The 14,212-nt window shown below is 38.4% G+C and overlaps 1 protein-coding gene across 5 annotated transcripts in view; it reads right to left on the bottom strand.

The window, feature by feature from the left end:
- The window catches only part of DROSHA (drosha ribonuclease III), a 124,483-nt gene that overhangs the window by 61,438 nt on the left and 48,833 nt on the right, over positions 1-14,212 (bottom strand). For all 5 annotated transcript variants that reach the window (XM_025270434.3, XM_025270433.3, XM_006067803.4 and 2 more), the window contains 1 exon segment: positions 3,547-3,716. In XM_025270434.3, the coding sequence (XP_025126219.1) occupies positions 3,547-3,716 (170 nt within the window).

Below are 14,212 nucleotides of genomic sequence, written 5' to 3'. Positions count from 1 at the left end.
GGAAAATCCCCTGAAGGAAGGCACAGCAATTCACGCCAGTACTCTTGCCTGGAGAATCTCATGGACAGAGGAGACTGGTGGGCTGCAGTTCAGAGGGTCACAAAGAGTGGGACACAACTGAAATGACTTAGCACGCATAGTATCAACAGAGTAAATAGTGATTTAAAATATTTGTGTGTGTGTATGTGTGTGTGTGTGTGTGTGTGTGTGCATGCACGCACGCACTCAGTCACTCAGTCATGTCCAATTCTTTCCAACCTCATGGGCTGTAGCCCACTAGGCTCCTCTCTCCATGGAATTCTCCAGGAAAGAATACCGGAGTGGGTAGCGATTCCCTTCTCCAGGGGATCCTCCCAACCCTGGGATCTGCATTGCAAGAAGATTCTTAACCATCTGAGTCACCAGGGAAGCCCTTTAAAATATCTGTACTATTTCTTATTTATAGGGGGACAGGGGATGAAATGAGTTCTAGACTTGGCCACACCCTACAGTATCCATCATACTATTTTTATATTAGAATAAAATACAGTCTCACCAATGACCAAAGTGTTCCCTAGCAGAGGCAAAGTACCTGGGGAGGGAGATTAATTTTAAATTCTGCAGCAATAAAGTACTTAATGGGACCATAATGATTTGAAATTTTTAATAAATTCCCCAATATCCTTATCACTGGGCAATCTTTCAAAGCAAGCACTTCATAGGACAAAATATAGTGCTATGTCTATTCTGTCCTATTCTCAACAGGATATAATGAAAGAATGTTTCATGATACTAAGTTTTCAGGACACTTTTCTCCTCTGCACTAAGACTAAATAGCAAATACTAAAAAAAAAACAAAAACAAACAAACAAACAAAAAAAACTACCTTAAACATGTCCCAAAGCTTGGCACCCAAACCTAACTTTCTTATTTCCAATTACTTTCCAGCATAAACCTTTCACCCTGACTAACCTGTGTTTTCCTCATTATCTTCAAAACTGGCCACACACCAACTCAAGAATGTTCATTCAAAGGTGCCAATGATTTATACAATTCCTTGATTCTTTAAAGACCACAGTAATGTTTATGAAGCATCCCTGGGAGCCTGGCCCAGTGATCTCACCAAACACTACAAGCTTTCCTGACTGGCTTTTTCAGAGATTGGTCCATTGATTCAATAATTCATCACAGACTCCTTTCATATGGATATGCTGTGCATCTGCAGCTGGACAAGCATCATATACAATCTACATACTTCAGTAGCACCTGGCTCACGTAGTGGCTCCTCAACAACTGAGATGAATGATGATCACGGCAATGGAGTAAATATTCTCTATGCCACTGGCTCAAAAACGAGCAAGAAGCGAACCAGAAGCAACTGGGGAATTTTTTTGACTACAGGTCATTGAGCCCCGTTACCTGGAGTACATGGGATGGGGTCCATCAGGGCATTCTTGTATTTTCAAAAGCTCTCCAACTGATCCTAGGAGTTCAGGAAATTTTAACCATGCCATAGAAGGGAGTCCCAGGGTAAAAGTGCTTCCACAGTAAATCATGAGATTCTTCAAGGGGACCCACCAAGGTAAAAAGGATATCTCCCACCACCATCACCCCCACTCAGTCCTCTGACCCAACTATAAAACTAACAGAGAAATGTAAATTCATGCAACTTTTCAAAAGAAGAAAGAGTAAATCCACAGTCACACTCTCATAGTGCTATGATTTTGTATATTTCTTTTACTCTAACAATTATCTGCGTGGCTTAGCAATATAATAGTAGAAATTGTATAACTTTTTTAGTGTTAAACAAGTCTCATGTTTAAAGACATTTTTATTAAACACTTTCACTTTCTAGATTTGTTTAAAATAATCAGCATTAGCTGGAATGTCTGATTTGCAAATAGCAACATTTTGTTTGTGCAGATGTTACTGTCATGCTACAAAAAGTTGATTTAGAGTTTTTATTTTTATGAATCAAGGCTATTAAGCAATTTGGCAGCCTTTCTAAAACAACAGCTTTGTTTACTTAGATTACTCCGTTTCCTTATATAGTAGTATTTTAATTCTCCACTTTTGCAAAACTTTATACAGATAAGATACCAATATATAACTACTTTATGAAACGATAACATATTTTAGAGGAAAATAATTTAATAATAAAACAGCATGCTCTTTATCAGAAAAAAAAGCTACCTATTAATTATTTGCTTTTGATTTTTATGTTTTAACTTTAAAAATGGACATTAGAAGCAAAATTTAAAGAAATAAATTTAAAAAACATTAATAAAAATTAGACAAAGGGTGTCAATAAACTAATATCAGAAGAAAAACCTTAAAGATCAACATTTAAAATATCAAGTTTTGCCAGAAACCAAAATAAAAAGAAAACTGAGCTAAATAGTATCTATTTTTTCCCTACCAAATTGACAACGTTTTTTATTAAACTAGTACAAGCAGTATGAAGAAATGGTCAGAGTGTGAATTTTACAACTCTCTGGAAGGTAATTTATAAAGTATCCAAAGCCTTAAAAATGTATATACTTCAAGGAATTAAATGGACACATTCAAACAGAAATACATACATACAGAAAACATGTTTCATCACCCATATACAAATTCAATACAGCATTATTTGTTATAGCAAAAATCTGGAAGCAACTTAGGTGCCTGATAATAGGGGGTTAATTAAGTAACAGTGGCTTTTTTTTTTAATTACATGCCTAAAGAAATGTAAAATGAAGGAAAAATAATAACTTTGTGCTTCTTGTTCCTGGAGGAAGATAAGAAGGAAAAAGTCTGAATATTAATATTTAATAGTATGATGCCAATTTTTTTTCAAAACAATATGAAATATGTCTTACTAGAAAAGTGAATAGTATCATCTCTGAAGAAAGGAATTATGGGCGATTTTTCTCTTCTTTGGGCTGTTTTTCTCTTTTTCTAATTGTAGAGAAGATCTATTACTTTTATACTCAGAATAAAATTAGAGCTGAGCATAATCTAAAAACTTCAAAATTCTCCATAATAAGCAGAATAAATCTACTAAGCAGATGAATGGGGCTCCCTTGGTGGCTCAGAGGTTAAAGCGTCTGCCTATAATGCGGGAGACCTGGGTTCGATCCCTGGGTCGGGAAGATCCCCTGAAGAAGGAAATGGCAACCCACTCCAGTATTCTTGCCTGGAGAATCCCATGGATGGAGGAGCCTGGTGGGCTACAGTCTGTGGGGTCGCAAAGAGTCAGACACAAATGAGCGACTTCACTTTCACTTTCATGCCTTCGGTTCAGTTCAGTTGCTCAGTCATGTCTGACTCTTTGAGACCCAATGGACTGCAGCATGCCAGGCTTCCCTGTCCATCACCAACTCTTATGGATACATATATGCCTACAGATACGCCTATATTATAATATTTTTCTTATGTACTAAACATTTAAAGGAAAAAAATTACTCAAAGGACAAGAAACAATGAGTACTTAAATCTTTAAAAACATTCTGTTAGCATTTTTACAAAACACTCAAACCTGAAAGGAAGGTGACTCAGTCTCTGACCGTCAACACCAGCACATACCGCTCCAGGGTTGGTGACGATCATGCCTTTGCATTCTTCTGCGTATTTCTGCCACTCAAGTTCTTCCCACTGAAGCATATTGGCAATCTCCTCTTCGGGAACAAGGGCTTTGCTACACCGTAGTAAGTAGAGGAGGATCTGGTGCATAGACAGTACTTCTTTCCCTCCATCTCAGGTGACAGTGGAGAGAGAGGGAAAATAAGAGTACTCAATTAACAGCCAGTCCTCTACCCAATCAGGAAGAACAAGACAGAGAGAGAAGAGCACCTGTAAAAAGGTAGCTTAGAATTTACATCATTAAACCATTGTTTAACCAGGTGCCAAATAATAGGCAAGCCGTTTGTTTCACTGATGAACAGAGCTCATAAACCATCTCATTTACGAAAATGGCAACGACATTATAAATGATAAAAGGCTCCATTTCTGAGGTAGGAATATAAAAAAGGTGCCTACCTAAATAAATTTAAAACCACCTAGTGTAAAGAACCACAGTTTATAACATACAGAACCGTGTTATGTTTTAAATATTTTGTCAGTCTTTATAGGGTAACAGATGAAAGTGACGTTACTGATTTAAGGAAATTCTAAGCTTTTATGAGATACTTATGGATGTTTTCAATAAACTATTGTGGCACTATGGTTTAATTTTTTGGTGCTAATGTGCTGCACCCGCCATGAGAAACAGAAATAAAGAGCTTATACCAATATCATGAAGATCATTATGGAGTTGGTACATGGAAAAAATACCAAGTATTCTGAGACTTAAAGAAGCATATATTACCAAGTACAGAGGCTAAAAACAACAAAGAACATAAATAAAGTATCTTGGAAAAACTCAATTAATCTGGTACTTCGTGAAGCAAAGCCATTCATCTAATATGCACATTAATTTCAGTTTCACAGGCTTCTGCCTTCTCTTTAGGTTTAGCCTTTTTTTTTTTTTGGCCACAGTGCATAACACACGGGTTCTTAGTTCCCCGACCAGGGACTGAACTCACGCCCTCCTCATTGGAATCACAGAGTTTTAACTCCTGGACTGCCAAGGAAGTCCCTGGGTTTATTAGCTTCTTGACCAGTATGTACAACCAACTTTTCTCTGCCTAGTCCCACCCAAAAGAAGGACAAGAGCCCTGATGGTGTAGAGAACAACTCTCCCCAAGGTCATAAGACATGCTAGAAACAGTAATACAGGGCCAAACACTTGGTGGAGAAACAAGGGGACCGAGATGCTGGAGACAGGCAGGCATAAATGAGGGGGTCCTATTTGTGCTAGAAGAGTTTATGACACCCAAGGAATCTAGGATACTAGAAAATGGAAGAAGATAAAAGATTTTAATCTGAGTTGCTATGGGCTAAGATCTTAGGCCTACACTTCTAAGACAGAAGACAGTAAGGATCAAAATTTCTTTTTGATTTGTGTTTTTCTATCTCAGATGCTGCCCTGGAATTAAATGGCATTGCCGCTATACGGCTACTATATATGTAGGAATCCATTCATTTATTAATCTAAATACACATTCATTCACTCAATAATTACCAGCACCTATTATGTAGCTGGCCCAGGAAACACAGTGCTAAACAGCTGAAACTCTTACATTCCAGAGGAGAGAAAGAGACAATAAAAAACAACTCCTTAATAATAGATCAGAGATGAGGGCTCTGAAAACGGATCAAACTGGGTACCTATACATAAAAGGGTGGTCAGGAAAAATGTCTTTGAAAAGCTGCCATCTGACAGACTTGAAAGAAGCAGAGGAGCTCCACGTGGCTACCTGGGAGAGGGATGTCTCTGGTAGAAAAAACAGCCAAAGCCCGAAGGTGGGACTGATGTGTTCTAGGAACTGCAAAGAGGCCAGCATGGATAGAGCAAATTGAGGAGGAGAATGTAAGAGAGGCAGCAGGGAAATCAGATCTTGCCAAGCTTTACAGAGCACAGTAAGATCTCTGGAAGTGACTCTCAGATGGGAGCACGTTTTTCACCATTATGTGCCTGGCACTATGAATGGTCCCATGTAACAATTATGGAAAAAAACAAACAAACAAAAACATAAGCTCCGGGACTTCAAGAAGCAAGTTGGCTAACGATGATTAATCACAACAGTTCCTAGAGGAATCTTTGCAGGTAACATTCTGAAAAGAGGTAAAGACACTGAGTCTCTTTAAAAAAAAAAGAAGTAACTAAAGTAGAAAATACAATCAACCTACATGAGGACATGTTTTGTCTATTCTTCTTACTATTATTCACAGCAGTAAAAAAAAAATGGTATGCCTCATTACAAAACATCTGCCTTAAAACTACAAGTCACCTTTGATTAACAAACTTCCATGGTTACGGACATATTTCTCAGACTCTGTCTCAACAGACATTTTAATCTGCCTGCATGTGACATGACTTTCTCAATCAATGATGTTTTCCCCTTTGCTAAGGAGCCCAGCAAATCATAATGCCCCTCAGTCAGTCTGAGTCCATGCTAATCTCTGCTTCTGGGGGGAGCCTGAAGTGAGCAGGTGGACAAGAGACCTCTAAAGCCAGAGCAAGTTGACTTATACTTGCATGTGTTAACATAAGGAGCAGCAGGGATAAAGCAAATCTAGCCCTCAGAAGAACTGCCATACTGAGGAGATTCTAGGAACCAAGGAAAGGGTAAAACACAGTAAGATTACTAAAGAGCACTGTGAGCTTATAAGGATACATCAGAGGAGCAGAGTGTTGTTTTGCTATAAGGATTAGAGAAGAACATTCAGATTTTATTTGGGAAGGTTGGAAGGAGAAAAGACATGCAACTCTAGCTATACACATTGGTGCTGAAAGCCACCCCACGGTTACAAGTGGCCAACTTCAGGACATTTCAAATAAATGGGAAAAGGACTAAGGGCACTGAATTTAAAGGGAAAAGAATAAAAAAAATCAAAGAGCTACTGAGAGGGAGGAACACTTAAACCTGCAAACCAAGGGCACTGCCCAATTGAGGAGAAGAGTACCTATGAGATAAAGAAGGAAGGCCGCCAAGTGCCCTGAGAACACTTCTGCCTAGTTTGGGTGCAAAGGTGCTGATGAGGGAGGAGAGATTTATAGCTGCATGGAACTAGAAAGAATTTTTTTTTTAAACATACACATATTAGGCGTGAGGTAATGCTAAAGGAGAAACTAGAAACCCATGCTGAAAACTGCTAAATTATTTTAAAAACAGCTAAAATCTAAAAAGATAGATATTTACCAGTGTGAAAAAGTAGAAACTCAGGACAGATAACATGAGGTGAAACCCTTACAGGAATATAAGGAAAGGCAGACAGAACTAGAGAGTCCCACGGAGCCCATGGGGCAAGAGCTCCATCCCTCACACCCAGCCTGGCAAAAAGGACATTGCAGAAATATTTGTGGGATGACTTTCTGAAGCAGATAAATAATGTGGCCACTTGCTCGCAGACTGCCATGTATCTACTAATGCTAATGAATTGGCTCTTTTGGTTTGTCTGCTTTGCTACATGTTTATGTTGGGGATTTATGGAACTATGTCACTGAGGGCTAGGAAGTAATCTTTATCTCGTTGGCTGAGATAAATAGGACCCGATACAAATGAGAAATTAGAGCGGGTAAGCTAAGGTTAGCAGGAATTCTGCCAGCGCTGGGACTGGAACCGTGACAACGGCTCATTATTCGGGAAGAACTGGAGTTTGTGTTTCAGGGAATGAATCTGGACAGTCATTAATGAACTGACAGACTTTATAAACTGTTTCTTAGAGACTTAATTCTCACAGTTTATATTGCTTGATGATTTATATGGTTATTGGGAGGAGGGGCAATTTGCTAGGGAATTTGTGTTAAGAATATACTGGTTAAATAAGTAGTTCTCAAGAGTATAACACTCAGTTTTAAGAAACATACAATACTGTTGTTCCCTACACTGAGAATAACTATATAACTGCATTACCTATATGCAGACATATAATTATGTCTCCCAAATATTCCTACAGGACACCTTTATATAATCTTAAGTTTTGAAAACTTTTATTAATAGCACAGAATTTTCTCAACTCTCCACAAACAAAGCTACATTAAGACACTGTATCAATTTATGTCTTTTTCCAAACTACACTTCCCTCCTGGGAATTCTGATATACTCTCTTCTTTGGCCCTCTGTGAGCCAGAGCTAAAGAACTGCTTCTCCAAAATGAGACAATTTCCAAAAATCCATCTGCTAGATAGTTGATTTGCAAAACTGATTTGGGATTCTCAAAGCTTTACTACAGCAATGATATAAGCAATCAACAGGCTTTCCTGTAAGTGCAGCCTTTCTATCTTGAATTATGCCCTGCCCTAGCCCTGGCTATAATCAAGATAAAACCTTAAACTGGCTCTAGGAGAGTTCATATCAACTGTCTAACTACTAAAGGTGGAGGCAGGGATAAGGAAAGAAACAAAAATTTGAGAAAACTCTTATGATATCAATAAATGGGTTGTTCTGTGATTTGACTTCTGGTAAACTGACCTGCACTGAAGAATCCTTGGTTTAATCTACTAGCTAAAGTTTGGATAAATTTGTATAAAGCAACTGAGACAGCTGACTTCAAAGCAGGTCCACTGAGGAACTAGAGAAAAAGTATAATGACTGATAAACTTTCAATCTATGTATTATAATAAACTGTTACGAACAAAAAGCCGATGAGAGTAAGAGGACCACTAAATACCTGAAACACTATAAAAAAGCTGTTCATTTTCACAGGAGTTCAAGTAAGAGGCAAATATTAATAATAACAATGAGATAACTTTTTATGTATCAGATGCTAGTAAAACCCAGTGTTGGCAGATGTATCGGAAAAGGGTGGTGTCAAAAATGCTGGTTAGACCTACAAAACTATGTCCTTTCTAGAAAAAACTTGGCCAGCTCTTTCCAAATTTAAAATGTGCATACTGTCTTAACAAATAATTACTTCTAGAACTCCACCTTATAAAAACACACAAATGCAAAAGAATAGATGCATAAGACTATACCTAAAGTATTCACATGTAATGGTGTGGAGCAGGGGTGGGGGGGTTGCGGAATAGAGACTTCCAAAATACTCCTGACTACAGGAACTGTAGAAAAACAAACCCGATGTCTATTCATCTATAGAATGCCACACAGGTGTTAAAAACTAAGGCAATGTATTTGTGTGTGTGTGTGTGTGTGTGTGTTAGTCACGCAGTCGTGTCCAACTCCCTGTGACCCCATGGACTGCAACCCGCCAGGCTCCTCTGTCCATGGAATTCTCCAGACAAGAATACTGGAGTGGGTTGCCATTTCCTTCTCCAATGTGAATTTTAGTAGTAGTAGTTTAGCCACTAAGTCGTGTCCAACTCTTGTGACCCCACAGACTGTAGCCTGTCAGGTTCTTCTGTTCATGAGATTCTACAGGTAAGAATACTGGAATGGGAGGGTTGCTATTTCCTTCTCCAACGTGTTTATATAGAGGATGTCTGAAACAGTTGGGTAAAAAGGTCAAGTTGTGAAACATGTTTAGTGTTATCTCACTTAAAGAAAAAAGTATAATTCTCTCTTTATAGGTTAAAACAAATACAAATCAAACCACTTATAGCAACTACTTATCCTCACACGTCTAGAAGTTGGTGTTCACTTTTTTACTTCATACACTTTTGTACTGTTTTATGTGCGCACACACACACACACACACACACACACACAGACTGGACACAATTAAGGGCAAAGGTAACACTTCAATTTTGTGAAGAAAGAATGGTCTTTTCAATAAATGGTGCTAGTCAACTGAATGTCATATTGAAAACAATGAATCTTGACCCATATCTTATGTTATTTACAAAAACAAATCTGAGACAGATTATAGGACTAAATTTGTAGAAAACATAGGAGAGTATCTTGATGATCTAGAGGTAGGCAAGGTTTTCACAAACAAGATACAAAAAGCTCTAAGCAAAAAGGAAAACTAAGAATTAAAATTAAGAATTTCTGTTCATCAAAAAAAAAAAAAAAATCACCATTAAGATGGTGAAAAAGCAATCAGAGAGAAGGTATTGGCAATACATATATTGGCCAAAAGACTCATATAATAAGTATATATAAAAAATACCTACAAATAAACAAGAAAAAGGCAAATAAAGCAACAGAAAAATGAACTAAAGGCTTGAATGCAAAGTCACTTCAGTCGTGTCTGACTCTGTGTGACCCCATAGACGGCAGCCCACCAGGCTCCCCTGTCCCTGGGATTCTCCATGCAAGAACACTGGAGTGGGTTGCCATTTCCTTCTCCAATGCAGGAAAGTGAAAAGTGAAAGGGAAGTTGCTCAGTTGTGTCTGACTCTTAGCGACCCCATGGACTGCAGCCCACCAGGCTCCTCCGTGCATGGGATTTTCCAGGCAAGAGTACTGGAGTGGGGTGCCATTGCCTTCGCCTTGAACAGGCACTTCAAAAGTCAACAAGGAAAAAATAAAAGTCAACAGGGAAATGGTCTATGTATGAAATGGTGTTCCATTTCATTAGTCTTTAGGGAAATGAAAATTAAAACCATACTGCGATACCTCTGATGCACATAAGACTAGGTAACTTGAAAAAGAAAGAAAAACGCCAAGTGTTGGTGCAAATGTGGAATAACCTGAACTCTTATCTATACTGCACATGGGACAGTGAAAAGGTACCATCATTTTGGAAAACTGTTTGAAAGTATCTACAAAGCAAAACTTAAAAGCATCCAGAATTTCCACTCTTAGGTATATATCCACTACAGGAAAGCATAAATACGCACATCAAAAGGCATGTACAAGAGTTTGATGAACATATGGGTGCTATCTGAAAGAGTCAAAAACTAAAAATATCAGATCAGATCAGATCAGTCGCTCAGTCATGTCCGACTCTTTGTGACCCCATGAATCGCAACACGCCAGGCCTCCCTGTCCATCACCAACTCCCAGAGTTCACTCAGACTCATGTCCATCGAGTCAGCGATGCCATCCAGCCATCTCACCCTCTGTCATCCCCTTCTCCTCTTGCCCCCAATCCCTCCCAGCATCAGAGTCTTTTCCAATGAGTCAACTCTTCACATGAGGTGGCCAAAGTACTGGAGTTTCAGCTTTAGCATCAGTCCTTTCAAAGAAATCCCAGGGCTGATCTCCTTCAGAATGGACTGGTTTGATCTCCTTGCAGTCCAAAGGACTCTCAAGAGTCTTCTCCAACACCACAGTTCAAAAGCATCAATTCTTCGGTGCTCAGCCTTCTTCACAGTCCAACTCTCACATCCATACATGACCACAGGAAAAACCATAGCCTTGACTAGATGAACCTTTGTTGGCAAAGTAATGTCTCTGCTTTTCAATATGCTATCTAGGTTGGTCATAACTTTCCTTCCAAGGAGTAAGCGTCTTTTAATTTCATGGCTGCAGTCACCATCTGTAGTGATTTTGGAGCCCAGAAAAATAAAGTCTGACACTGTTCCACTGTTTCCCCATCTATTTCCCATGAAGTGGTGGGACCGGATGCCATGATCTTCGTTTTCTGAATGTTGAGCTTTAAGCCAACTTTTTCACTCTCCACTTTCACTTTCATCAAGAGGCTTTTGAGTTCCTCTTCACTTTCTGCCCTAAGGGTGGCATCATCTGCATATCTGAGGTTATTGATATTTCTCCCTGCAATCTTGATTCCAGCTTGTGCTTCTTCCAGTCCAGCGTTTCTCATGATGTACTCTGCATATAAGTTAAATAAACAGGGTGACAATATACAGCCTTGACGAACTCCTTTTCCTATTTGGACCCAGTCTGTTGTTCCATGTCCAGTTCTAACTGTTGCTTCCTGACCTGCATACAAATTTCTAAAGAGGCAGATCAAGTGGTCTGGTATTCCCATCTCTTGAAGAATTTTCCACAGTTTATTGTGATCCACACAGTCAAAGGCTTTGGCATAGTCAATAAAGCAGAAATAGATGCTTTTCTGGAACTCTCTTGCTTTTTTCATGATCCAGCGGATGTTGGCAATTTGATCTCTGGTTCCTCTGCCTTTTCTAAAACCAGCTTGAACATCAGGAAGTTCACGGTTCACATATTGCTGAAGCCTAGCTTGGAGAATTTTGAGCATTGCTTTACTAGCGTGTGAGATGAGTGCAATTGTGCAGTAGTTTGAGCATTCTTTGGCATTGCCTTTCTTTGGGATTGGAGTGAAAACTGACCTTTTCCAGTCCTGTGGCCACTGCTGAGTTTTCCAAATTTGCTGGCATATTGAGTGCAGCACTTTCACAGCATCATCTTTCAGGATTTGGAACAGCTCAACTGGAATTCCATCACCTCCACTAGCTTTGTTCGTAGTGATGCTTTCTAAGGCCCACCTGACTTCACATTCCAGGATGTCTGGCTCTAGGTCAGTGATCACACCATCGTGATTATCTGGGTCGTGAAGATCTTTTTTGTACAGTTCTTCTGTGTATTCTTGCCATCTCTTCTTAATATCTTCTGCTTCTGTTAGGTCCATACCATTTCTGTCCTTTAGCGAGCCCATCTTTGCATGAAATGTTCCTTTGGTATCTCTGATTTTCTTGAAGAGATCCCTAGTCTTTCCCATTCTGTTGTTTTCCTCTATGTCTTTGCATTGATCGCTGAAGAAGGCTTTCTTATCTCTTCTTGCTATTCTTTGGAACTCTGCATTCAGATGCTTATATCTTTCCTTTTCTCCTTTGCTTTTCGCTTCTCTTCTTTTCAGAGCTATTTGTAAGGCCTCCCCAGACAGCCATTTTGCTTTTTGGCATTTCTTTTCTATGGGGATGGTCATGATCCCTGTCTCCTGTACAATGTCACGAACCTCATTCCATAGTTCATCAGGGACTCTATCTATCAGATCTAGGCCCTTAAATCTATTTCTCACTTCCACTGTATAATCATAAGGGATTTGATTTAGGTCATACCTGAATGGTCTAGTGGTTTTCCCTACTTTCTTCAATTTAAGTCTGAATTTGGCAATAAGGAGTTCATGGTCTGAGCCACAGTCAGCTCCTGGTCTTGTTTTTGCTGACTGTATAGAGCTTCTCCAGAATGTCCATTAATCACAGACAGGTTAAATACATTTTAATTTAGTCACACTGTATAATACTATACAGCAGCGAGAGTGTGCCAACTACAGTTAACTATAACAGGTATTTTGAAAACAAAATAAAGAAGATAGAAACAAAAAATATATACAATTCTAACTTTTATAATTCAAAAACAGGTAAAACTAATACATGGTATTTTCAAGACAGAATAGAGGTTGCCTTAAGGAGTCGGGTGGTGACTAGAAAGGGGCTCTTCAATGCTGGTAATCTTGAGTGGGGGGCTGAGTACACAGTTATATTCACTTGGTGAAAATTCACTGAGTCTTATGACAAGTGCACATTCAATATTTGTGTTCTACGTCAATCAAAGGTTTATTTTTCAAAAATGAAAGACAATACCAAAGAATGAGTGAAAACCACATTCACTCTCATTAATAACAAAATACATGAATATTTAACTAAGGCACTCTTATGACCAATTGTTTGAAGTCTGTAAACAAGTACTTACTGAGCCCCTGCTATGTGCCAAGGAATATGTTAGTACTGATACAAGACAGACTGTTAACGCCTCAGCCTCAAGGAGCTACAGTTGGAAGGAAGGAAGCAAAGAAACAAAGTCCAAAATGTGAAGAAGACTAATAATTCATTTTTTACAGCAGCATAAACTGATGGGATTCTTTTGATAAGAAATTTGGTATTATATATCATGATCTTTAACAAATATCCATCTACTGGATGAATTACTAAAAATTAGGATGCAAAACATGTATCAGTATGATGACTAGCATGTAAAAAAGGTATGAAGGGAAAAAAATGAAAATATACATCAAAATGGACACACCATTTTGAACTCACCATTTTCTAAAGATTTTTAGTGAAGTCATATTTTGAAAAACGAATCAAGCATAATTTGCCATCCAATAACAAACTGCATTTTATACAGAAAAAGGCATTTTTCTGTATCCTTCTGAGATTTTTTTTAAGTAATTATATTTTCAAAGAAAGTCTAATGAAAAAGTCAATTCTGTTTAAAAATAAGCCAAGAGATCTTTTTCTTTACAACAACCTGAGTGTCATCCCTGCATAGTTACGAGAAACATTTTGTGAGAGTTGAAATCCCATAAAGTAAACACCTGACACAGGATTTTTCTTTAAGATGATTTTAAAATAAGTGTCCGCATTCTCTTAGAGATTTGTTTGTTCATAAAATTCCTAGAGGCAGATAGACACAGAAAGGAAAGGCTTTTCAACAAACTCACTCTAATACCATTTTCTCATAAGTTTACCATTAAAGCTCCATTACAAAATCATAGATTCATTCACTTGAAAAGAAAAAGAAAAAAAGGACCTCTCAATAAAATGAAACCAGGCAGTCCAGTAGTTAAGACTCCATACTTCCACTGCAAGGGGTTGGGGGAGTGGTGATGGTAAGGGGGCCACAGGTTCCATTCCTGGTCAGGGAACTAGGATCCCACATGCTTTGTGGCACGGCCAAAAAAACAAAATAAAAAAATAAAGACAAAAAGAAATAAAATATGCAGATATACAAAAGAAAATGCTTTGAATACATTTTCCAAACAAAATAAACATTAACAATAAGCCACCTTGACTGAGTAGATTGAGGAGAGGGTATCAAGG

This window comes from Bubalus bubalis, chromosome 19, assembly GCF_019923935.1.
Source record: "Bubalus bubalis isolate 160015118507 breed Murrah chromosome 19, NDDB_SH_1, whole genome shotgun sequence".
NCBI lineage: Eukaryota > Metazoa > Chordata > Mammalia > Artiodactyla > Bovidae > Bubalus > Bubalus bubalis.
Note: the sequence above shows the minus strand (reverse complement) of the source record. Positions and strands in the feature narration are given on the sequence as shown.